The sequence below is a fragment of the Berghia stephanieae genome, chromosome 10 (genome assembly GCF_034508935.2).
Source record: "Berghia stephanieae isolate SIO BIC M18660-M18661 chromosome 10, UCSD_Bste_1.3, whole genome shotgun sequence".
NCBI classification, from domain to species: Eukaryota; Metazoa; Mollusca; class Gastropoda; order Nudibranchia; family Aeolidiidae; genus Berghia; species Berghia stephanieae.
In genome coordinates this window covers 36,367,710-36,393,787 of record NC_088369.1, presented here as the reverse complement: position 1 = coordinate 36,393,787, position 26,078 = coordinate 36,367,710, and the positions used below count along the sequence as shown (strand labels likewise).

Genomic DNA, 26,078 nt, shown 5'->3' with positions numbered 1-26,078 from the left:
CAAGTTGACTTTATTATAATATTCCACTGTATATTTGAAATGAATAATTCTATTGTGTCGATATAACCGGAGTCGACTGACACACATGTTATTTAATTTTGGCTCGGGTGCAGATCGAGTTGTCAATTTTCAGATTCGATTATTCTGCGTTTGAAAGACTCTGGAGAGAGAGAGAGAGAGAGAGAGAGAGAGAGAGAGAGAGAGAGAGAGAGAGAGAGAGAGAGAGAGAGAGAGAGAGAGAGAGAGAGAGAGAGAGAGAGAGAGAGACGAATGTGTGTGTGTGTGTGTGTGTGTGTGTCTGTATGTGTGTGAAAGGGATCGAGAAATACTTGTATTTTCGTTTGTGTCGAATAACTCGCCCAGCATAAGTGAAACTGACTCTCCTCTCTCAGGCGAGCATAAAAAACAGAAGTTTTACATGGAAGCGAAAGCGATGCTAACTTCACGTAGACTGTATGAGGGAAAAGAAAAAAAGAAAGAAAAATTGTCACAAACATCTACCCCTTAAGTGCAACTCGCCAATCTATGTGTGAGTTTAGTCAATCTTTTCCTAAGGCAAACTAAATAGATGCATATTCTGATACACTAAGTTTATAGATAAACAACACGACTCCACTTACTTACACTTACAACTCTTCTTCTTTTCTTACTTACGGCACGGTACCTTACTCTTACTCTTACCGAAGACTAAGAATAAATTAAAAAAATTCCCTTTATTCCTCCAATAGGGGAAATTTGTCTCCAGGGTCTATTCCAAGGGAAGACTGGAATAACCCAGGCGTCAGCCGCAGTGCAGCGCCGCAAATTGAGCTTGGGCGAGGTTAGGCACTTTGATAACTCCAGTTCAGTGGCCGCCGATAGGCTCACTGTAAGGTGAAACTCGTTTTTTGGAACTTTATTTTTGGCCCTTTAATGTTTTGGTCACCATGGCGTTATTTGTGAACCTATGTGACTAATGTTGGTATCATTTTAAAGGGCACAAAACAAGCTTTCTAACGCTATATTTTATTCTTAATTCCTGATTGTATTTCTCAGAAAGCTATTGAAATAAAAATTTATCAAATTTTGACTTATAAGAACTTTTTAAATTATGGATACATTTTAATTATACTTCATACATCGATAGACAATCAATTGAAGAACATCTCTGCCAAATTTCATCAAAATTGATACACTCGCTCATTATTTTATTTTTTCCGCCATCAACCCCACTTTTTTTTACAAAAACCTCATATTTTTTTCCATTTTCATTTATCCTTAATTTTGTCCATACTTTTCATACATGAAAATGATTTATATGAAAATAAAGCTTATTTTCTGACCTTTAAAATGATACCTAACACTTGCCATTTATTTTTTAATTGAAACAAAATTACTGAAAACAATAAGTGGGCCATGTTGACTGCAAAACTCAAAATTTCCCGATAGCCGCGAGATGCTGGTTTTGAGGCAGCAGTGAGATCACAGATTCTCTCTGTAAAATTGACAAAAAATGTCAACAGAAAAATATAAATAACTCTGGAACCCTAAGTCGTAGAGAAACAAATAAGGTGTCAAATTTTATGTTTTTTCAAGTCCCATCCCCCTGACTGGGTCAAATTAAGATATTTTGAGTTTGAAAATTTTATCAAAGTGCCTAGCGAGGTGATTTGCTCAAGGCCACACCCACACAGTGACGGGTGATCGAACATTCGAACTCGGTACCTTTGGGCTTTCGGGTACGAAGCAAAGACCGTACCGCTGAGCCACACTGTCTCATAGGCACTTTGACTTTGATAAAAAAATTTCAAACTCAAAATATCATAATTTGACCCAGTCAGAGGGATGGGACTTGAAAAAGCATAACATTTGTTACCTTATTGTTTGTTTCTCTACGACTAATGGTTCCCGAGTTGTTTATATTTTACTGTTGAAATTTTCAATAAATTTTACAGAGAATCTGAATCTGTGTGATCTCACTACTGCCTCAAAACCTGCATCGTGCTGCGATCGGGAAAGTTTGGGTTTTGCAGTCACCATGGCCCACTTATTGTTTTCAGTAATTCTGTTTCAATTAAAAAATAAATGGCAAGTGTTGTGTATCATTAAGCTTTATTTTCATTTTCATATAGGTAATATATATATATATATATATATATATATATATATATATATATTATATATATATATATATATATATATATATATATATATATATATATATATATATATATATATAAATCATTTTCATTTATGGAAAGTATGGAAAAAATTAAGATTAAATGAAAATGGAAAAAAATATGAAGTTTTTGTCCGAAAAAGTGGGGTTGATGGCGAGTCAAATAGAATAGTGAGCGAGTGTATCAATTTTGATGAAATTTGGCAGAGATAATCTTCATTTAATTGTCTATCGATGTATGAAGTATGATTAAAATGACCTAAAATGTATCCATAATTTTAAAAGTTTTTTAAATTAAAAAATTGATAAATTATTATTTCATTAGCTTTCTGATAAATGCAATCAGGAATTAAAAATGAATACACCGTTAGAAAGCTTGCTTTGTGCCGTTTAAGATGGTATAAAATTAGTTACATAGGTTCACAAATAACGCCATGGTGACCAAAACAGTAAAGGGCCAAAAATAAAGTTCCAAAAAACGAGTTTCACCTTACAGTAGTGAGCCTATCGACGGCTACTGGACTGGGGTTATCAAAGTGCCTAAAAGGACCTTACTCGCCTTTCACTTAGACTATCGCTGTGGTCGTGGTCCACATCCTTGTTATTGTACTGTGTGACTGCTCTGTTGACTCTCACTCAGACCCACAGTCATCCATAGGCCCAGGCTGAGTTCTGGAGTTTGAAGTGCACTCGAACGCAACATAATATAAGGGTACTACTTTCTTTCGTAAAACAACAGTGGTCCCTGCCAGGCAGAGTAATTTTGCTGATGATTTGTTAACTAGATGTTTTATGCTGCTCAAGATAAATAGCAGCTAATTTTTTATGATGTCAATTTAGTCCCCCCAAAAATGCGATGATGATGAACGAAAATGATGGGATTTAAGTAGGGAGTTTAACAAAAATTCTAAATGAACTAAATGTAACTCACTCATACACTTGAAACTAATGTCATATGAAAGTAGGCAGTTTAGTTAGTGAGCAACAGCTTTTCCAAAACTCCTGTCTCTGACCCAATTGCGAGGGGTTTACTCGGTTGAAGTAAAATCATGAGTGATTGCTGTGACCTAGTGCTGTTCCCATTGGCTGATCAAAATAGTCTATGATAACATGACCTGATACTGCTTTCTGAGTGGTTAGCGGGTGAGTCAAAGTTCATGCTTTGACCTCACCTTCGCGTGCGTCATATGTAAACATTGTTGTTCTCCTGTTTGTGATTTTTCTTCTTCCTTGAGACATTTTTCTTCACTTGTGAATAGAACAGACACGTATGCAACAAGTATGCCTAAAAACACTCAAATTGCACGATATGCAAAATCAGCAGCTCGAAAAAGATGGGAACAGGAGGTTAGAGTCATATTATTGTGAATTTTTATAGTTAGAATTTGTCACTCCTTCGTAACTTGATGCAAAATTAAAAAGCTCTGAGGTCTCTATATTATATGAATGCAGTTGCTGTCGAGCTAAATCTATAAAAATAAAACAACATTTTATAGATTTAGTATGCCAAAAATTGTTACCAGCAGTAATAATGAAAAGAATTGAATATCATTTTATTTAGCACAAGATTGTTATCATTGTTATCTAAAGGAACTTTTTATGTTTAGTTTGCATTTTTCCTATTTGTTTTTTGTAATTATCTTCAGACAATGAGGAGGAATCCTTCATCTTCGAATCGTAGTTACCCAGTGTCCAAATGGAAACAGCCCAAGAGTAACAATACGATCACCCTGAATTTAGAATGTTACGAAGAGCCTCTGACATACAGTCAGTTCCAGGCGGCCAAAGCGGCCAAGGCCGAATACACCAAAAATCAGCAGATCATTGCAGCAGCAAAGGAAGGACGTCTTGTGTTTTTATCCGATGGACAGACAAAAATTTTGGGTAAGGTTTTTTACATTTGATGGCCTGTACTGTGCAGCTGTGGTATAGTAGAGTGGGGTCTTAAACTCACAAGACCTATACTGTGCCTGTTTGAGTTGGGGGCTAGACACCTCGACTTTATTCCCTTAGGAATGGCATAGTTAGTTGTCCTTCAGATCCATGGCAATGGAGCCTGGTTTCTTTAGCATGAAATGGACAGTAGCAATTGCTTGCTATCCTTTTGATAGTCTATTGCAAAGTACTTCCCACCAGATCTAACAGACCCAGATACCCAATCATTGCTTGGGGCGGGGGTTGGAAAATCCAGGTCCCTTTGCATTCTACCAACTGAGCTATCAGAAATCCCAATAATAATCTGTGCAGTAAATCCAGACCTGCTTATTATTTGACAGTATATTATCATTATCACCAAATTAAATTTCTTTTTTCATATTCATGATCATAGAGGCAGGTTGGTGACAATAATATCATTTTACTACGAAAAATTTTCCCTCATTTTTTGTAGTCTTTCTTTCTTTTTTTCTTTTTGGATGATATATTGTACTTTTACCATAGAACATTATTTTGCTTAGATTTTACTTTTACCACAGAACAATATGTTGCTTAGATCGTACTTTCACCACTGGCAATATTTTGCTTAGATCCCCTTTTTCTTTTGGTCAATTTTTTTCTTTGTGATGATAGATCAAATACTTTCACCACAGGACAATATTTTGCACTTTTATTTCTCTCTTCTTTCTCCTCAGACAAACCTTTTTCAGAGATCCCAGAAATCCAGGCGCTGGGCAATTACAAACCTCCACCACCACGACCAAAGCTACCTCCACCACTGGTTGTCAACCTGCCGTCCCCTCCAATTTCCCCCACTGGCATGCTCGGCTCCCCCAATCAAGGCATGGTCGGCAAAGCTGCTACCCCAGCAAATGGCAGAAGCCGTCGGCCACCCGCAAAAAGTGGACGCGACTCGCCTGATATCATATTTGTTGGAGAGACTCCTCCCAAGAACTTCTCTCCCCCTCTGCCCATAACGCCTGCTCAACCGCAATACATGCCGGTAAATTGCAAAGTTTTTGTGCTGAGTTGTACATTGCCATAAATTGACAAGATCTTTTTAAAATTTGGCCGGAATTGTTCAAATTTCAGTATAGTTAGACGACTCCCTTCCCTGTGAAATAGTTTTAAATCTCAGACTTTCCAAAAAATGATACAACACAACCTTGAAGTCGCAGGCTTAAGGCTGTTTTGTTTTGTTTATTTGCCATGGGTTTTTTGTTTTATTGTCAATGTACTTGCAGTTTTTGTTTTATATCACCATATTTGCAGTTAAAAAAAAAACAACAAATTGTTAAAGAATTTTTATTAGGCTTTTGTTAATATGTTCTAGGCTTTTTTTTGCTCAGGAATGAATTTGAGGAGTCAACATTACGTAAAAATGCGTATTCCTGCGCATTTTCATTGATTTTACACTTTTACTGAAGATCTTACGCAGTTTTCAATTTCTAGAGTTTGAACCGTTTTTAAAAATTCATACTCTTTGATTTTTTATATAACCTGGACGTTCACATTGGGAGTTCAATAAATTGAAAAATATTAACTGGCTGGGCCATATCTGATTTATATGTTGATTCCGATAGTCGACACTATTTATATTTTCAATGAAGAATAAGTTTAGTCATTACTTTAAATTTCAATTATATTATAGCTAGTATGGTCTTGTTGCCCATCATCAGAATTGGAGCTTATCAGGAGTGTAAGCATTTTTTGTTCAAAATCTCACTCCTTTTGGTTGTCTATTGAACCCATTGTCCATAAAAGAATACACCTTTACGAAGCGCTAGTACTGCAAATCCTTGTGTACAACTGTGGTACATGGGCTCCTACAAAAAAAGAATTTGGACACCCTGGACTTCATTGCAAACAGTTGAGACGAATTATTATATTATATTATTATATGTATTGGGGTACATTGGCCAGACAAAATCAGTATTGATGATGTTTATGACAGATGCAGAATCAGAGTTCAACCAGTCAGTAATTGAATAAATACGCAAAGATGGAAACTTTTCGGTCACGTACTAAGCTCCGACGAGATGAAAATATTCCAGTACAAACCTCAATGGATGATTACTTCAAACAAGGAGCCAAATACAGAGGGGGACACCAACTTCACTTCCAACACCATTGAATCAAGATCTCAAGAAATATCAAATATATTTAGAAACAACAACCGAAGAACTGATTTTAACAACACACAAGGAAACATCCAATTGCCTTAGCACCTTAACACACATGATGATATTCTGAAGCTAAGAACACTTGCACTGGATTTATGGAAACAAATTACTAACTGGATACTAGAAACAGAATGACACACTCGGAAGTAACACATACATTCACGGCAAGCGTCCCTAGAGACAGCGCAGCCATATTCAATTGTACACATTTACATGGGTAAGGGTTGGCAGTTGCTATTATTGTCACCCTTCCAGTCACTAACCAAACTCACTTTTTGTTGTTGTTGTTGTTGTTATTGGAAACATTATTTGCAATTCACATGTGCGCTATATGCAATTTATGAACATTTTATTACCAGGATATTTAATTTTTAATTGTCGAGTAATATAAAGAAATGGCTTTTTTTTATCTTTTCATTATTGCAGCCAGCAAAGCGAACACCCACTGTTCAGAAAGGACAAGGTAAGTACTTTCCCAGTTAAGGTTCTGGTTGTCTTAATGAACATAGCACGTTATTGATCTATTTGGCAGAAAATACATTTATTTATTAATCACCTAAAAAATGCTAAAATCTCGTGGTTCCTGTAAACTTGAGATTTAAAATCATAATGATGATGATTATAATAATAATAATTTGATATTGATGATGATAATAATAATAATAATAATAATAATAATGATAATAATAATAATAATAATAATAAAATGATAATAATATTATAAATAATAATAATAATAATAATAATAATAATAATAATAATAATAATAATAATAATAATAATAATAATAATAATAATAATAATAATAATAATAAAATTGATAATAATAATGGTAACAGTTATCATTATTTTCAATCAGTGAGATTTTAATGACAAGTTTATTCATTTATCCTTCAGATGCTTCGATGTGTTTGCCCATTCCAGTCTTCAACCCTAGTCCTCAATTCACCTCGCCAAGCATATCAAGGTATGCGTGCTCATAATCCTTGTAACGAAAAGCCATAGAGTTAAAGCATCAAATTCTTACCAGTGAATGTAATGAAATGTAATGTTTTGATTAATTTATATAAGGCACAGACTCCACAAAGTACTCTGAGGGTCTACACATATATAGACACAAAATGCAAATACGGTCCAAGCTGGTTTATTGGGGACGGCTCGGTTCCTGGCAGGTTGTCCAAATTAAGCGGCTGCCATGAAATTGAGCAAAATAATTAACAAGTATGCCCCTCATAATGGTTGCATAAGTAAGCAACAGATGAAGAATGCATTGTCTACCCACTTGTCTCATTGATAACTTGAACAAATAAAGCATTTTGAGGCGACATACATAAACAACCAAAGCCATCACTCATTAACCATCGCCCATTGGTCAGTTTACCTGCAAAGCTACGACCATGACCGTGACAATGGCAGTCGATGACACTGAAAAGATAAACAGGGAAATTCTATTGTTCACATCTCTGTGATGACTTTGACAAACAGTTGGACCACACACCTGATTGGCTGTCACGATAGACATTGACACGAGGTATGGGTAAATTCTATTGTTCATGCCTCTGTGATGGATCGGTACCACCACACACCAGGTTGACCATCCCATTCGACCAATTTGCGTGTTATGAACCAACGTTTTCAATGATTGAAGACAATAAAAAAGCTCTTTTCTTTACTTTACTTCAGTTTGAGTTGGCGGCTCTGTACATAATCATTATTTTATTAACTACCTCCAATACATCGGTAGTGGTAGTATTCATATGTACTGTTGGCCACTCACCCAGTGAAAGTTTGGTCGTGCTGAAATAGAGGAGATGAAAGAAGAGAAAATTTTTAAAGAATCCATACAAGTGTGCATGTGTTTTGCATCCTGTTTATATTTTAAATGTCTTAATCAATGTCTTCTTTTGCGTGTGAAAATGCTATGAAATGGACATTTTATGACAGCTCATTTACAAAATTCACAAAGAGGTGGTATTTGAAAATGAAAAATTCTTATTGAATCAGTTTTTGGTTAATTGGATTCCCTCTGTATTCTATCTTTCATTGGTTACCATTTCATTCCTCCCGCTTCCTCTGGGATTTACAAAAAAAAAGATTTAAATTTATGATTAAAAACTTTTTCAATCACTGAAATATAGAAAAAGAAAAAAAAAAACCTGAACCCACCCTTCTCCTTATCAAAAAAAAAAAATCCCTTTTATTTCTTGAATATTAAAAAAAAAAATAGATTTCTTGGACAAGATAAACAACCCACAACTTACAATTATGTTTATGATTTTAAATTAACTATTCAGCAACAGCGACTTCGAGTGCATGTCAATCCAGCTTGAAAGCCCATATCCAGCTCGATTCTGTATAGATTTAGAAAACCTGTAAGACTCAACTCCAATTTCAGTTGGAAATTCTTCCATCAAAATTTTTACGCCCACTTGTTGAGCTTTTTATTTTATCATTTTGATTTTGTTTTTGTTTGTTTTTTTTGTTTATTTTTGTTGGGTTTTTGTTTGTTTGTTTTTTTAGGGCTTTTTTCTTTTCTTGTCTTTGTTTTATTTATTCTTTATCAGAAGAAAAATATGTCATCTATGTTACTTTTCAACTTCTTGGATTTTTTTATTTTTTTTGCCAATGGCAGGTTTGGTTTTACTTTGCTGTTGCTGTTGCTCTATCTCTATGATATTGTTTTGTCCAACTTTTTCTCTCGCGCATTGATGTTGATGTTGTCAAAATGTCATTTTCGTGACATTGGACACAAAAGAACATTAATCCTACGATAGTTTACAAACCTATTGAAGGATTCCACTTTCATCCGGTTCTCTGAATAGCTTTTATAAAGTATTGACATCAGCTCACTGCGCGGTATTTCAGTGCTAGGTCAACCTGACCCCATTAGTGGGGTCAGCCCATGGGAAGAACAGGTAGCGGTCAGGAGGAATCTGTGATGCCACTGATGGTAATTAATTGTTGCAATATTTCATGGTATTGCTCAGTTGCTAACACAAATATGAAAATTGTTCCCTCACCACAAGCAAAGCAAAGGTTTCTTTCATCATATGCCATGGTTGATAATAATGTATCCTCTTAAGACTGCTCATAAGAGTGGTGTCAATTTAGTGGTTTTTGAGCTATCAATGAAATTAATTTGTTGTAATTTGCATATCAATAATTTAATTCCCAGCGGCAGAAAATGATTGAAACAAGCATTATTATAAAGTAAAATTGATGATCTTGACACATGCCAAGTTTTGTTGTCCGGGCAGTAAAACCTTAAAGAAATGAATTTTTTATTGTAAATTTCATATTTGGCATGACTTGGTGAGATCCTTATTTTCTCTCCCATAGTATTCCATGCCATGAATTATGTCCAAATATCAGTTTAGGAATAAAATATAAACCATTAGACGAAAATAATACTAATATTATTTTTTAAGCATTTAACTGATTTAAATATGAGTTTTGGGCACATTTGAAAGCCAACTTTTTAATGGCTTGATAACTTTTTTCTATACTTAAATCCCTTACGATTCAAGTCAAATTTGTTTTTTATTACTGTTAGGCATTATAGTTTGAAGATGTATACGGTACTGCTTTTGTGTGGTTGTCTCAGGAAATGCCGACTTTATAGTGTCATATAGGTGTCAATGTTTAGGGTATTCTTGCATGTTGAATAAGTAATATAATGTAAGGTCAAGTTCTCCTTTTGTGCATAAGTGAATGTGTTAACTTTTTATAGACTGAAGCGTCCAGATATATATGGCAGTGATATCCCAAAAATTAAATAAATGATCTTGCTGTGGTATGCCTGTGGTGTTGTACTGATTTGACTCTGATTGTTATTCAGTTGTTTTATCTCTAAATTTGATTGACTGGAGTTCAATGGTATATCAGATGACTCTATAAGACAATGACTAAATGTGTATTCTTGAAGGAAAGGAGATGATTCTATATAACCTGTATCGACAGTGTGTTTGTTTTGAATGTAGTTGGTCAATAAGGAGAAAAAGGTTACGACTTGAAATAAACTATATGCCCTCATAATTTTGAATCCTCTTTTGTCCACATACTATGTCCGTCTGTTTGAGCAAATCATCTAATTTAACAGTACCAGTGGTTAGTGTTAGTTGTAATTGATGATTGTTACTGCAATATTTGTAGCATGTCCAGTAACCTTGTTGGGTGATTGATTTTAATCTTGTAAAGAAGTCATACTTTATAGGCAGATTGATAGTAAATTGAGATATTGACATCATACACAATATTAGTTTTTAGTTTTTACTGGTCAATAAAATATTATCTTTATGAGTTATTTTACCACAATCATATCAATTTACTGTTATGATCAACACAACTGTTTGAGAGGAACGGAATTTGTAAAAACAATATACAGAACTTACTAAACCATGAATAAATCAAGAAAATCAACTGCCAATATGATAATATTGCACAGGAACATAGATGCATATATGTACTTTTGATATTTATTAAAATTCTTGAGATACTGCCGCTGAATTTTGAATAACAAATTTTTTATTTAAGTGCACCATAATTTACAAGCACTTAAAATTAGATCAACAATTTGTGATATTCAAAGAAAACTATTAACCACAAGAATGTCAAATGTTCACTGATGTTTAGAAAGACAACTGATTTTTCAAATCAAAATAATGAAGTGAAAGAGTCTGTTATTGTTTTCCCGCTATACCGACATATTATAAGACCATAAATATCCATAATTGCCCCAATTGGACACAGCACTGCCTGATACCAGTTGAACTCCAATGACCTCATGCAGGTAGCGAGCAGGAAGGGTTATTGGTCCCTTGGGAGTTCCAACTGAAATAGCGCTGATTCCACGCAGTGCAGCTCTCTGGGTGGGGTTCCTGACCTCCCATAGTGGGCAGGGAGGTACATACTATGTCTTCTTTCCCCCTATATCTGTTTTCCAACATGCTCTCTGTCTTGGAATGAGATTACTTGGTTTTGTTCTGGCCCTGGCCGGATACCCCTAGCTGGGTTGAAAACAGTCAAATGTATAGTTAGTTTTGGGAGATGATATTGTTTTCCTTGTAAATCATCTCTCTGCTATTATTATTCCTTTTACATATGTATGATTTGTAAACAATTGAGTGTGTTCCTCTTGGCGGGGACCTGTGCTTATGTCTGGATGAGACATTTGGTAATCTCAAAACTAAGTACACTGATAGTGTGCTCTTGGAATCTATATCTGTTCCAGATTTGAACCAATTCTCCATTGTCTTGGATGCTTTAATTATAATTCTAGAACTTTTACTATCCTATTTTATTCCTTTTTGCTGGCGCTGATATGACCTAAATGTGATGCAAGCACTGTAAAAACCTTAAAAACAAAAACAAAAACAAACATCAGCTCTGCCCAAACAATAGTGTGAGAGGCTATTTCTGATATTCTTCTCTGTCAGTTCTTAATAATAATAATGATAATAATAATAAGAATAATAATAATAATAATAATAATAATAATAATAATAATAATAATAATAATAATAATAATAATAATAATAAATGGCATTTATATAGCGCTTTACCCCGTTGTCACAGGCTCTAAGCGCTTTACAATGATATAAAACAAAACATATTACAGTGAGACAAGTGTGAAGGAAATGTGATACGAATTCAATTTAACAACAAAATATGACAATAATATTGCAACATTATGACGTAAAAAGATAAAACTTTAAGTGAGATTTGAACGTTGTCAACGAATCCGATTCTTAAGATTACTTTTCATTAACATTCAACCCCAAAAAGCTAATGAAAACTAATTGTTTCCATGGTCTTTCACATATATACATAGACATGATTTTCACACCTTATTTCAACTATTATTGGGAATTTGCAAAATCTTTTAATTAAAAAAAAAAATTCATTCATTTATTTATTTATTTATTTTTATAATTTTGGGGCCAGATTTATTGATCCCTCCCTTCTTCTTCTCTCCTTGGTGCAATAGATCATTTTTGACGATATTGCTTACTTGTTGATCTGTTTGCAAATTTGAATATAATGCTTTTTAGGTGATGACTGATATCAATAGACCCTGCCTGCAAACATCTTGATTTTTGAACATTGCTGCACCCTCTTTTACTATAAACTTGCTGCCTATCCAGTTATATGATGTTTACAAATGATTTTTCTAATAGAAGAAATACTAGACATTTTAATTAATTAAACTGCTTTGCTTTATAAGCATTTTAAAGTTAAATTCTTGGATATAAGGATGAGAATCTGCAATTTGGTTAAAATAGAGTTCAAAAGTTTATTTTTAGGCAATTGCCAATATAACTCATACAAGAACGTAATAGTAATATTTTCATCAACAAATCAAGTAAGTAAAATCAATAATAAAAGCAAACAACAACAATAATAATAATAATAATAATAATAATAATAATAATGATGATGATGATAATTATAATGGTGATAATAATGTAAAATCATCTAAAGATTTAATTAATAGATTAGTTATTTAATAGGTTGAATTATAAATAAATAATTAAATTTAAAAACATAATTTAAAAAATAGACTTTTGGATAGAAAATTTGGATTTTAGTTTTTATAAAATATACTTTAGATAAAAATCAATGCCAGTTCTGGTCATTTGTTCAAGATAACTCTCAAGATAGTTAATATTGTGACCAAAGTATCTATCATAGATTATTCCAGGTTACCTTGCCATATCAATCTCTGCGTTTGAAAGCAAGTCATATTATTTTGCATGCTCAGGGATGCTCTTTGTCCAGCTAAAGCAGGAAAATTGACTTTTTGAAATCTTAACTGTGAGCTTTTATACAGCGCAATATCCACTAAATGTGCTCAAAGTGCTTTACTAGGGTCCCTGATCTACAGCAACATGTAACATATAGAACGAGACATGACGCCTGTTAGGCGATATTGCAATTTTTTTCCAACAAAGACAACGCTGTTAACGGCCAGGTACTCATTTTACACCCCAAGTACGGTGAGAGAATGAGAGTAAAGAGCCTTTTCCAAGGACTCAACTATGCGTCAAGCGAGGCTCGAACCCAGGACCTTCCGATCCTTGGTTGGTATTGTTGAGTTGATTTTTTAAAGGAATAAAGTATTGGTTGTTTAAAGACAACAGTTTATGAGAAGCCAGGTGGATTTGTGGATCCTATTCTATGATGTAAGGGTGATACCATTTCATGAAGTAAGCTTTGCACGAAATATTTTCATATATGTGACCCATCGTCTCAAAACATCGGAATTATCTCAGAATGAACCATATGCTTTAAAAGCCAAATTAAATGTTAAACTGGTCAAAAAATATAAATTATTGGCATTTGCAAGCGAAAATATGGTATCCATTCTCCTCAATAAATCATACAAACTCAACACAAGTCTGATGTTTCTGGCTATAAATTCAATTTTCAACATCTTAACCAACCCGACTTAATTCCGTTTTTAGGCAAAGGGTCACATATGGTCTTTACGAATAAAAATATTCAGGCTTCTTTTTATTTTTATTTTAGCAAAGGGCATCCCTGATGTTTTACCCAGAACTAAAGCCAAATTTTTAAATATTTTTTTTATTGGTAATGAGATAATAAAGCTCCTGTCTTCCATTGTTTCAAGTGCCAGCAACATCCTCCCAAAAGGACCAGCCTCCAAGGTTCCAACCCCCAAAGCTCCGACCTCCAAAGCACCGACCTCCAAAGCACCGACTTCAAAAGTAGTGACCCTGAAACCGCAAACCCCGAAAACCCAGACAGAGGCAGCCAGCCGGAAAGGGTCGCGGAAATCTCAGAATAACAGCGCCGGCAGTAACAATAGTAATAACAGCAGTGCCAGTGCAAATGCCGTAGACATCAGCAGTAACAGTGGGTCAACAGGTTGGATTCATATGTTTTGTTTTTTTTACTGATTTAAAAACTTTCTAACTTTTATTAATTTTGTTTTTCCATTTTTTTGTTTTTTTTGTTTCTGTGCTGAGACTTCTTTATAGTGCCAATGATTCCATCAATTTTTTTTTTTTGGTTTCATTCTGTTGGATATTTGGGTGGGGTTCCTTACCTCCCATAGTGGGCAGGGAGGCACTTACCCTATATCTCTTCCAACATGCTTTCTGTCTTTGTCTTGGAATGAGATTTCTTGGTTTTGTCCAGGCCCCGGCCGGATACCCTAGCTGGGAGGGAAACAGTCAAATGTATAGTTAGGCTTTTGGAAGAGCATATTTTTTTTCCTTGATATGCACTGTATTGTTTTGTTTACATATTATATGATTTGTAAACATTTGAGTGTATCTCTCTTAGTTGGGACCTGTGCTTGTGTCTGGATGAGACTTTTAGGTGATCTCAAATTAAGTACACTGATATTGTGCTGTTGGAATCTACACCTGTTTCCTATTTGAACCAATTCCCCCTTTGTCTTACCTTTTCTTGGGTGTTTTATAATTGTAATTCTAGAACTTTTTACTGTCTCATTTTCTTCCTTTTTACTGGCGCTGACATGGCCTTAATGTGTTGCTAGCGCCGTAAAACTAAAACCCTCAAAAATAAATAATAAATAATCTGTTGGATATACTTATTGTGTGGTGGAGAAGTTCAACTTATAAACAATCATACATTTTAGTTTGTTACACATTAATTTCCTTTAATTATACTCTTTTCAACTTTTTTTTTTTTTTTTAATATTTTCTATATTTTGAAATTATTATTATTTTTTTTTTTATTATTTTTTTTTGTTTAATTTTATTTTTATTCAGTCTTTTGAATTAAAAGAAAATATTTAAAGTTAAACACTCTTTATTCATCATTTCATTGACGTATTATTATTATGCTATGCTGTATAATATACAATGATTTTTGTTTTCAACATATCCAGCAGTACAAAACTGGGTTCCCCTGGATGAGTATTATTATGGGAAAACTGAAGGAAATCCGGCCTACTCTGAAGAGAAAGGAGAATTCAGATTTAAGGTAATCTTTGGTCTTCTATATGATAGTCTTATTGTAAGACACTTGTCTTCGAATCAAAAGGTCCTGGGTTCAAGTTCCGCTTTGAGCGGTGCATAGTTGAGTCCTTGGAAAAGGATCTTTACAAGCATTCTCTCACCGTACTCGGGTGTAAAATGAGTATCTGGCAGTTTACAGCTTTGTCTCTCTGAAATAGAATTCTATCATCGCTTCATAGGCATTGCGCCTTGTCCTACATGTTAAATGTTGCTGTTGGTTAAGGACCCCTTATTTAGTGCTTTGAGCACATTTAATGGATATTGCACTATATAAATGCTGTAGTATTTTTACAATGATATATTGGTGGTGATCTGCGGAATTTGAGATTTCCTGATTTTTCTTTGAAATTTCTGTCATCTTTTTTAAATGTCTTATTATTTTTCTGTGATCAGCGTTTAGGCGGCTTAGTGGTAGATCTGCAGAAAAATCAGCCTCATGACTTGTTATTTTTTGAAACCAGCTCTCAGCTGCATGGTTTTTGGGAACACTTGCATTTTTATGCCAGGAGCATAGGCAGCCTGGTGCCAAATATTACGAGTGACACAAGACCAGTGGTGGAAAGAGGGGATTGAGCCCAAAATATTCTTTAAAAAAAATTCAATTCATAACCTACTCTGGCAAACTCTCTCTTTCTCTCTCTCTCTCTCTCTTCTCTCTTCTCTCTCTCTCTCTCTCTCTCCTCTCTCTCTCTCTCTTCTTCTCTCTCTCTCTCTCCTCTCTCTCCCCCTCACTTCTCTCTCCCCCCCTCCCCCTCCTCTCTTCTCCTCTCCTCTCTCTCCTCTCTCTACTCTCTCTCTCTCTCTCTCTCCTCTTTCTCTCTCTCTCTCTCTTCTCCCTCTCTCTCCCTCTCTCCCCCCACCCCCCTGTCCCTCTCTCCCTCCCTCTCTTTTTTTTTTTTTTTTTTTTTCAAAATTCGAGCAGATGTTGCTTATACTTTTGAACAATGTTGAGATCTTTAAAGATATGCTACAAACTATTAAAATCAGAAGAAGGAAAGAAAACGACATACCCTAATTTTATATCAACTCACGAAGACAAGCTTTACAAAACAGCATTCACATCTTATATCTATTCAACAAATATGTTTTCTTCAAATTTTATGATGGACAAAACAAATCGGAATAAAAAGAAATTTTAATTGGATGTAATGAATTTGACAATTTTCTGATAGTTGGGAAGGAGGGGGCTTAATTGCCTTTTTAAAAAAAAAAAAAAAATGTCCTTTCTAGTGTTTCCAGTGCATGAAGATGCTCTACAACAACGTGGCAGCGATGCTGCACATCCAAGGACACATTGACACAGAGAAGCAGGTCAACCTGGACATCAGTGACCTCACCCAGTGCAAGCATTGCTTCAAGCAGTTTGATACTCCGTTTGAAATGCAGACGCATATCGAAAGGGTGAGTCTTACCATCGACAACATCATTGTCATCATCGTCTTTATGGTCATCATTGTCAACATCATCTTTATGATCCTCATTATCATCGCCATCTTTATGGTCATCATTGTCATCATCATCTTTATGATCATCATTGTCATCATCATCTTTATGATCATCATTGTCATCATCATCTTTATGGTCATCATTGTCATCATCATCTTTATGGTCATCATTGCCATCATCATCTTTATGATTATCATTGTCATCATCATCTTTATGACCAATCGTTGTCTCTCTCTCTACTCTCTCTCTCTCTCTCTCTCTCTCTCTCTCTCTCTCTCTCTCTCTTCTCTCTCTCTCTCTCTCTCTCTCTCTCTCTTCTCTCTCTCTTTCTCTCTCTCTCTCTTTCTCTCTCTCTCTCTCTCTCTCTCTCTCTCTCTCTCTCTCTCTCTCTCTCTCTCTCTCTCTCTCTCTCTCTCTCTCTCTCTCTCTTCTCTGTGTATGTGTGTGTGTAGATGAAATATGGTTTGCTTTTTAAATCCCTGCTAAATTTTGATTCCTCTTTACGAATAAGCCTCACAAGCCTCACTGACTTCTGAATAATTTGGTTTGTGCATGTCCAGTGTATGGTGTAGGGACATTTTTTAGAGTTGTCTATTTTCTTTTTTTCTTTCTGATTTCTCATATTTATTTTTTTTTAAGTTAAAAGATTATACAAATATCTGTAAATCTATTTCATTAATTTGATTGTAATCAACCATCAGTGAATTTGAATTTATCAAATAATTAAGTAAATTTTTTATTAAAACCATTAAGGAAAGTTGACTTGCGTTAATTCTGTTAGCTATTTTTAAAGTACTCCCCTCTTTGCATGCCTGCCTATTTTTACGGATTAACCATAACTGTTACTGAAATTCGATAATTACGGACTTACAGAAATGTAAGAAATGTTACTGAATTTGATTTCACAGCAATTTTGTCGTAGTGTAAGAGAAAAAAAAAATGTTGCCTCAGTTTTAAGGAGATAAAAAAATTATCTTAAAATTTCCTTAAAGGTAAAGTTATAAAGGCTACCACTCAGTTCCCCATCCACAATAGTCTCTAAGTCAATCGCTAACTCGTAATGGGAGCCCCCAAGAACATGCTTTATTTTACCTATAAAAGGTTGTATGTAGATTTTATTTTTTTGTCTTGGTTTTTATTAGAATTACTGAAATTTTGCCATTTATTACTGATGAATTTTATGTTGGTTACTGATTTTGAAATTTTCCAAGAAGGTCAGGTAGATACTTCTTTGTTTATGAAGATGAATTTTGGTGCTGAGAAAGTTTGGAATAGCAATGTATTTGAATCCTTTCAGGTCCACATGAATAATGCCAATGTGCTGCTGTGTCGTATCTGTGAGAAAGACCACCAGAGTCGGAATTACTTGACTGACCACATGAGAAAATCCCACAACGCATGTGAGATGCCTTACATTTGCCAGCTGTGTAATTTCAGGTCTTCTATGTACAGTGATGTGGTCGACCACTTTAAAAAGGTGAGGCAGTTTGATGATTATCGTTGTTTGCTTGTTGGTTGTTTTTAGAACGAAATAAAAAAATCTATTTCATTTTAATCAATTGAGCTGAACTGGAGAGAAATGTGAAACATGGAAACATATAATTATTTTTTGGAAAGACAAAAATATTCTTAAGATATTCTGTTGGTCTGATATCATTCCAGCATGTGTTTTGATTCACCAGTAGAAATTATGAAGCAAAAATTCTGTTGTCAACTGATCACTCCAATTGATGTAGTCCTTGGACCCATGGAGCCGGAGTTTATCCCAGTTTCTATAGAGTGAAACAGACAATAGCAATTGCTTGCTATTCTTTGGATAGGATGCTAGTCTATCCCAATGTACTTTCTGCCAAATCTAAGAGACCCAGCTACCCATTCACTGCTGGGTGGACAGGGAGGTCAGAACAAAATCTCGACTGCACCCGTGATTGATCTCTGTCCATTTGTGTGTGAAGCAAGTGCTCTACCAACTGAGCTATTTGAACCCCCCCCCCCCCTCCAGTTAAACAGGTGTTCTATTCCAATTACTAGCTTCAACTACATTTGACTTTCCTCGTCAGTCACAGTTGTGAGTGGATACTACGTTTTCAACACTAAAAATCGTTTCCACATCAATCTCTTTGCTATTTGGCTTTTTAAAAAAGGGAATTATATAGTCTTTTTCTTTACTTTATTTTGAAGTTTAAAATGATTTATCAATAGTGCAGATTATATGCACAGGCACTTTTTACAAGATCTTTTTTATTTGTATAAATATTTATTTATTGCTTATCCATAATTGGTAAAGCATGAATGTAATTCGGTCACATTACATGAATTACATTCATGCTCTCCTCATTTTTCAATCTTAGCTTTATTATTAGTCAGTGCTCTTAATTTTTCGCTTTTTGGCAGAATTCTGTCTTTTCCAGCATCTCAAGACATTTTTTTGTCATATCCAATGTCCATGTCAGAAAATACATAGATAAAAAGAAAAATCTGTTTTTTGTTTGTTTGTTGGTTTTTGTTTTTGTTTGTTGGTTTTTGTTTTTGTGTTGGTTTTTGTTTTTGTTTGTTGGTTTTTGTTTTTTGGTTTCAGCAGAGTTTTTTTTTTTTTACCATAAGACCTATCTCCTCGACATAGTGAATACTGTTCAATTTCAAAACGTGACGATGGTATGTGAGGAGAGAGCCAGGTCTCTGTTAAAGCTATTATGGAGGCTTGACGATAGTCACTATCAAAGCAACACAGTGAAAACAGTTCATCAATTTTATTCTATAATGATCGTACATTACCTGTAAAATTTGTACCCCAGTCGAGGTCGACTGATTAAAAAAAATTTTTTTTTTTTTTATGTTGTATTTTTCTTTCTTGCTTTGTCTGGCACTTTTCATACACACTTGTTCAGATCTTTATCTTATAACGGTGCTTGCTCCCTAGTTTCTTAATTTTGATACTTTCTATAATTGTTTTGGTTGTTTTGTTTTTTCTAGAAACACTGCAGCTCTCAGTATCTTTTGTGCTTGTATTGCCTACGTGTGTTCACAACGCGGATCGTCAGTCAGGGGTACGGCCAGACCAACGTGTTCTACAACCATCTCCTGAAACATCAGATGAAGAACTCGACCAAGAAATGCCACATCTGCAAACTGATATTCCTCAACTCAGGGGACCTCAAGGAACACAGGAAGAAGGACCACCAGCCCAACCAAAAGGGAGCTATCGGTATGTGTGGCCATGTGGTCTAGTAGTATTACACTCGCTTTCGGATCGGTAGGTCCTGTGTTCGAGCCTCGCTCGGCGCATAGTTGAGTCCTTGGAGAAGGCTCTTTACTCACATTCTCTCACCGTACTTGTGTAAAATGAGTACCCGGCCATTAACAGCATGTCTCTGTCCGCAAAAATTGTAATATCGCCTAACAGGCGTCAGTCATGTCCCGTCCTACATGTTAAATGTTGCTGTTGGTCGTTCCCCTTGTAAAAGCGCTTTGAGCACGTTTAGTGGATATTGCGCTAGATAAAAATAAGCTCAATCTTTAAAAAGATCAATCGGTAAAAGCATATAGTCTTTTAGAGAACTATAAGGCTGATATAGAGTAGGAGTTTTATCCCAGGTGTGATGTTTCCTCTTATAACCCAGAATATGTTCTGGGTTAAACACCACTACCACATTATCTCATTCATCTGTAGTGTTTCATTCATCCTGTTTTGTTGATAAAGGGGAAACCCGAAACATTCATTTGATCTGTTCTTGTAATAAAATTGAAACTTACATTCAATTTCATATTATTTATTTCTTTGAGCTTTGAGCAGCAACATTTTTATTATCTTTAAACTTTATCAAATTGTCACAAATCAAGAAATGATTTTTAAAATTTTTTGACCCCCTACTTATGAGAGTATCAATATTATTTGTAATTCTAAGAAGTCACTCTCAAAGGACTGGTTATGACCTTCCGGGGTAAGTAAAGATCCAGTCTCGTGAAATCAGTCTTTGGACAGTGTTCTAGAAGTGTCAATAGTTTGAAATAATGAATAATGACTCTCATTTTGAAGACTATATATAAGTCATATAATAATGATAATTCCTAAGATACCCTCCATTCTCAGAGGTGCCAACTCCTAGCAATGCCGATCATACGAAAAATCTTGGGCCTCGATTTGGGAGGCGCAGTGGTGGTTTTGTGTATGCTTTTTAAAATAAAATGAATTATATAGCTGATTATCAATGAGTAGTAATGAAAGTTGGTAACCAATTAGTGAAAAGATCTCTTGATGTCATGTCATGTCAAAAGGCGGACAACGTGCGATCACTAGAAGTACGATAAAAATATATTTTTGTTCTTTCAAAAGAAATATTTCTAAAGCTATCAGGAGTTCCTACATTAAGTAGGTTTTTGTGTCTCCAATAACTAGAAGTACCTAAATTAGTCGATAAAATGGAGATAAAGTTAATGGGAGTAAATCTAACTCCTAAATGAGGGAACAACACAAAACATGTGACCCTTGCACATCCCTTATTTATGTGTGAGATTTACTCCCTTTATCTCTTTATCTCCATTTTTGTGTCTCTCGCTTCAGGTAAAATCCTGATTTAAAAAAAAATGTTTTTAATGTGTCTTATCCTGATTTTTTTTTTTTTTTTTTTTTTGGCATTGCGAGTTGGCACCTCTGTATTTTTGTAGGGGATTAGTTTAGCATTTGATATTTTTCATGATTCATTTGATGCATTTGAAATTTGAAGGGACCTGAAGAAGAATGGAGAAAATACACCTGTCGTCAGCAAACGGAAACTTGGCAATTTGTCTAAAATTTACTTTTTATGATATAATTATTATTATGAATAGAATGGCACTCTTAGTCTTGTCATGAATATAATAATAGAATTAGAACTGTCCAAATACTTAATTTCATGCAACTGTTTTTAGTACCGTATAAATCGTTATTATAACTGCACAACGGGCTTATTTCATTAAATCTGATAAGAGAAAAAAAAACAAAAAAACAACAGAGCAGCAGGAGACCGTAGTTTGGTCTTTTCTTGGTATCCAAGATTGGATGAGTGCCAGCCCCATTGTTTGGCCTCAACCAAGTCACCGCCATAGCTCGATGTTTGCGGCTCTGATTTGTGGCTATTGCCTGGGTTATCCCAGTCTTCCCTGAGAATAGACTATTTATTACTGTTAAGAAAAATTTCCCCTTGGGGATGAATAAATAAAGAGAATTTTATTTCAATTGTTTTTTTTTTTGTTTTTTTTTTTTTGTTGGAAATGATTGCATCTTCATAAAATGGCCTGAATTTTTTGCAAGTGCTGTTAAGCATCTGCCTGTGATAATATATTATTATTTTAACCCTCTCCTTACCAACCGTAGGAAAATCGTCAAATTCGTTACTATCCAACCAGCACTTTTATCATTCAGAATTTCTTTTGTAAATCGCACAATTTACAGAAAAATAGCTAGCTATAAAAACGTGACAACTATGTTGAATAGTTCATTTTGCTGATCAATATTATGCATAGAATGTCTGTGTTGCTTTCCTGTTTGAGTGAGAAAAAAACAATTTTTGTGTTGGGTGGGTGTGAAATTTTGGGGACAGTTCTGAAAATGGCTGGTAAGGAAAGGGTAAAACTACCCAATACACTGTTATTCATACCTGCCAACCCTTCCGCTTTTGGTGGAATCATTCCTATTTTCACTTTTCTTTTTCCACTATTCCGCAATTGTCTCTTAAATTCCGATTTTCAACAATAATGATAATGATAAGAAGAAAAAAAATGGGCGATTAAGAAGGTCGTTTTTTTTTATAGTTTTTTTTTTTTAATGATTGCCAAAAGGGAGATAAGTAGGAAAATTAAATTCACTCCTTTCCCCCTTCCCCATTCCATTACCTGATACATGTGATATGTAGTTTTCCCAGCTGTGCCCGAATACTGCGTTTATGTGTTTGGTGGCAAAGTTGGTGGTCATTTTGATAATGAATTATCCATTGTTAAAAGATTCCTATCTTTTTTTTGTCTCAAATTCCTATTTTCTGACGTTCTGATTCCACTTTTGGAAAATGAAGGGATGGCAGGTCTGGAGTACTGTTAACATTGTTGTCTCTGTCAAAAAAAAAATTTTAAATCGCGATATCACCCATTGTTACCAGCTGTCCTGATAAAATTGGCAATCTGGAGAAAATTGTAAAAAACCTACCAGCTGTCCTGGTAAAATTGTAAAAAACCTACCAGCTGTCCTGGTAAAATTGTAAAAAACATACCAGCTGTCCTGGTAAAATTGTAAAAAACCTACCAGCTGTCCTGGTAAAATTGGCAATCTGGAGAAAATTGTAAAAAAACAAAACATTGGACTGGTATATGTATGGAAATGAGCCTTGCTCATCCCAGAATTATGCTTTTTTCACTAGCAAATTAAAACAAGGAGCAGAAAAAATCTCTAGATTTTAACAAAATAATTTTTTCTAATAGAGCATTTATATATAGTGCAATATCCACTAAACATGCTCAAAGCGCTTTACATGGCCAACAGTAACACTTAACATGTAGGACGGGACATATAATAATAATAATAATAATAATAATAATAATAATAATAATAATAATAATAATAATAATAATAAATGTACATTTATATAGCGCTTTATGCCGAAGCTTCGACATGACGCGATATTACAATTTTTTCAGACAGAGACAACGTTGTTAACGGCCAGGTACTCATTTTACACCTGAGTACAGTGAGAGAAAGTGAGTAAAGAGCCTTTTCCAAGGGCTCAACTATGCTCTGAGCAAGACTTGAACCCAGGACCTTCTGATCCGAAAGCGAGTGTCATACCACTAGACCTCATAGCCATATTTAGATGATGATATTTAATAGTCCAAACATACTGCTGTTTTGGGTCATGATGATGATTTTGTGCATATGGGTGTGTGTCCTAATTTAGCGCTTTGAAGAGTTGGCAACTATAATCACCTAACAGGCAGTGTGAAGCGTTGCTGTTGACTAGGGACCCTTAAAAAGCGCTCCGAGCACATTTATTGGATATTGCCATATATGAATGCTCAATTTTTTTAAATTTTAATGTTTTCTCTAATGTCCCAGATAATTTTATTTATTTATAACATAAAAATAAGTATGAAGTAGTGAATCAAATTGCTCTTTGTGCAGTTAATCAAATGTATTTGGTCATAAGGATTTGTACGGTACCTATATTTTTAATTTATTTTTTTTTCCCCTGGGGTTTGGTCAATTTTTTATCCTGTAAGGACAAACTTGATATTTGATCTCGTGTAAAACACAGGGCCTGCTTTTGTGATGATGTGCGCTGCTGGTGTTGGCAAAGCTAGGGCATCCTTCAGGTTTTTTTTAAACTCTTTTTTAAAATAAAAAATTTTTTTTTGGATAAATCTCCAAAGCTATTCATGCATGACCCTGACATTCAATCGCGGAGTCATGAATTTTGCCCAAGACAAACCCTGTTTTGTTGACATAATAATTATTATTAGTGCGGCTATGTGGTTTTGTAGTATGACACTCGCTTTTGGATCGGAAGGTCCTGGGTTCGAGCCTCGCTCAGCACGTAGTTGGAGTCCTTGGAAAAGGCTCTTTACTCACATTCTCTCACCGTACTCAGGTGTAAAATGAGCACCTGGCCTTTAACAGCATTGTGTCTGTCTGAAAAAAATTGTAGTATCGTCTAACAGCCGTCATGTCCCTTCCTATATGTCAAGTGTTGCTGTTGGCCAAGGACCCCTTGTAAAGTGCTTTGAGCACGTTTAGTGGGTATTGCGCTATAAAAAAGCTCAAAAGCTCAAAATTCCATTTTTTTAAAAAAATCACATTGACATCAGCGAAATCCCAATTATTGGGATTGTCAGGTCATGATATTCTTCTCATTGGCGGAGGGTTTTTTTTTTTGGGGGGGGGGAGGTCCTTTTATTTTATTTTTTTGACATGTGTTCATGAAATGATGAGACAATAATATGTTTGTAAATAAATCAGGGTTATGCCTAAAGGGGAATAGTTATAATCTTAAAACACTCAAAGCATTGTTAAATTATCTTTATCTTGCCAGCCAAAAAAAAAAGTATTTAAATAAACAAAAAAATCCTGCATGTACACACAATAAATGTTAATGACATTTTCTTGTTACAAATTTCTATTCACAATGAAACCGTCAAAAGTTTAATCAGTTCTCATTGCTATAATAACTCGTTAGATTTTTAATCTCTTTAATTACCGTTTTGCACGCTCAAACTATCTTACAATCTGTTTTTTTAAAAAGTCTAATGTCACTTGTTTCATCTAATCGCCATTGAAGACATGATAATAGCAATGAGTAGAATTTCCCTGAATGACAGGTGAGCGTCGGCCGAACTGGGCTAGTCGATCATATGTATATTGGTTTACACATCTTTTCTATTCATCCCCATCACCGACCCCCCCCCCCCCCCCCTCCTTACTAAGGTCTACAAATGAAGCCTAGATACTCTCTTCTGTCGCTTCCTATGACAAAATAGTCCTCTTTGTCTTACCTTTTCTTACGTAATTCTGTAAGATCAAATTCACAATTTTCGGACTAATCCGGTCATCTTTCTTTTAAGTATGTATTGATTGAAAAAGCTTTTAAACTCCTTTAAAAAAAAAAAACATCATCAAGAAACATGCATCTCTCTGTCTTCAGCTGTCAACACCTCCAAACAACACGCAGCCCCAGACCAAGTGATGATAAAGGTTGCAACGGAAACCAAAGACAGCACTTCCAAGCACGGTCAAGGGTTCAACAGCAGTGGAGGCATCAAGTCACTGAATGTGCCCACCATCAAGAAAGTCGTGGAACAGAAGATCGTATTCTCCCGAGCCAAGATCCAAAAGTCTAAGTGTGTGGAATGTGGGAATGTTTATGGGAAGGCCGATCATTTCAGGTAATTTTTAAATTATTATTTGGAGCAAGTTAGCCTTATAAAGATATAGATCTGGCACCTAACTTGTACAAATTCAATCGGTATGTACCATTTTTTTGAGGGCCGATTTAGTCAAATTTTTTCTTCCAGATTTGGATTTTTAAAACAAAAGTTTGGTGAAAAGATGATAAGAAGTATTGCATTTTTACTCAGAAATGGCTTTTTGCGACCGTGTACTGTAAAACCCTTTAAAAACAAGAACAACCTTTAGTTTTGTTAAACTTCACGGTTGTACATAAGGATTTTCTAGCATCACTGCGTTAAAATAAATGAAAGAATAAGTGAAAATGAAAATTAAAGATAGATAGACATGTTGTAGATGCTACTTCGTTCTTACCACTGTGGCCCCGAATTCATTCAAGGGCTTATCAAAATTGTCTTACTGTGCAACAAGATTTTCAAAAA

At 34.8% G+C, this 26,078-nt stretch overlaps 1 protein-coding gene across 6 annotated transcripts in view; it reads left to right on the top strand.

Moving 5' to 3' along the window:
- Window positions 1-26,078, top strand: part of LOC144981064 (uncharacterized) — a 53,210-nt gene that overhangs the window by 8,980 nt on the left and 18,152 nt on the right. For 4 of the 6 annotated variants that reach the window (XM_078929159.1, XM_078929161.1, XM_078929158.1 and 1 more), the window contains exons 3-12: window positions 3,805-4,042; window positions 4,789-5,096; window positions 6,703-6,739; window positions 7,174-7,243; window positions 13,907-14,163; window positions 15,155-15,249; window positions 16,515-16,685; window positions 18,028-18,207; window positions 19,704-19,935; window positions 25,394-25,634. In XM_078929159.1, the coding sequence (XP_078785285.1) occupies window positions 3,805-4,042; window positions 4,789-5,096; window positions 6,703-6,739; window positions 7,174-7,243; window positions 13,907-14,163; window positions 15,155-15,249; window positions 16,515-16,685; window positions 18,028-18,207; window positions 19,704-19,935; window positions 25,394-25,634 (1,829 nt within the window). Of the gene's footprint in view, window positions 1-390; window positions 530-3,804; window positions 4,043-4,788; window positions 5,097-6,702; window positions 6,740-7,173; window positions 7,244-13,906; window positions 14,164-15,154; window positions 15,250-16,514; window positions 16,686-18,027; window positions 18,208-19,703; window positions 19,936-25,393; window positions 25,635-26,078 lie in introns of those variants that run through there. The other 2 variants (XM_078929163.1, XM_078929162.1) reach the window with 2 other exon arrangements.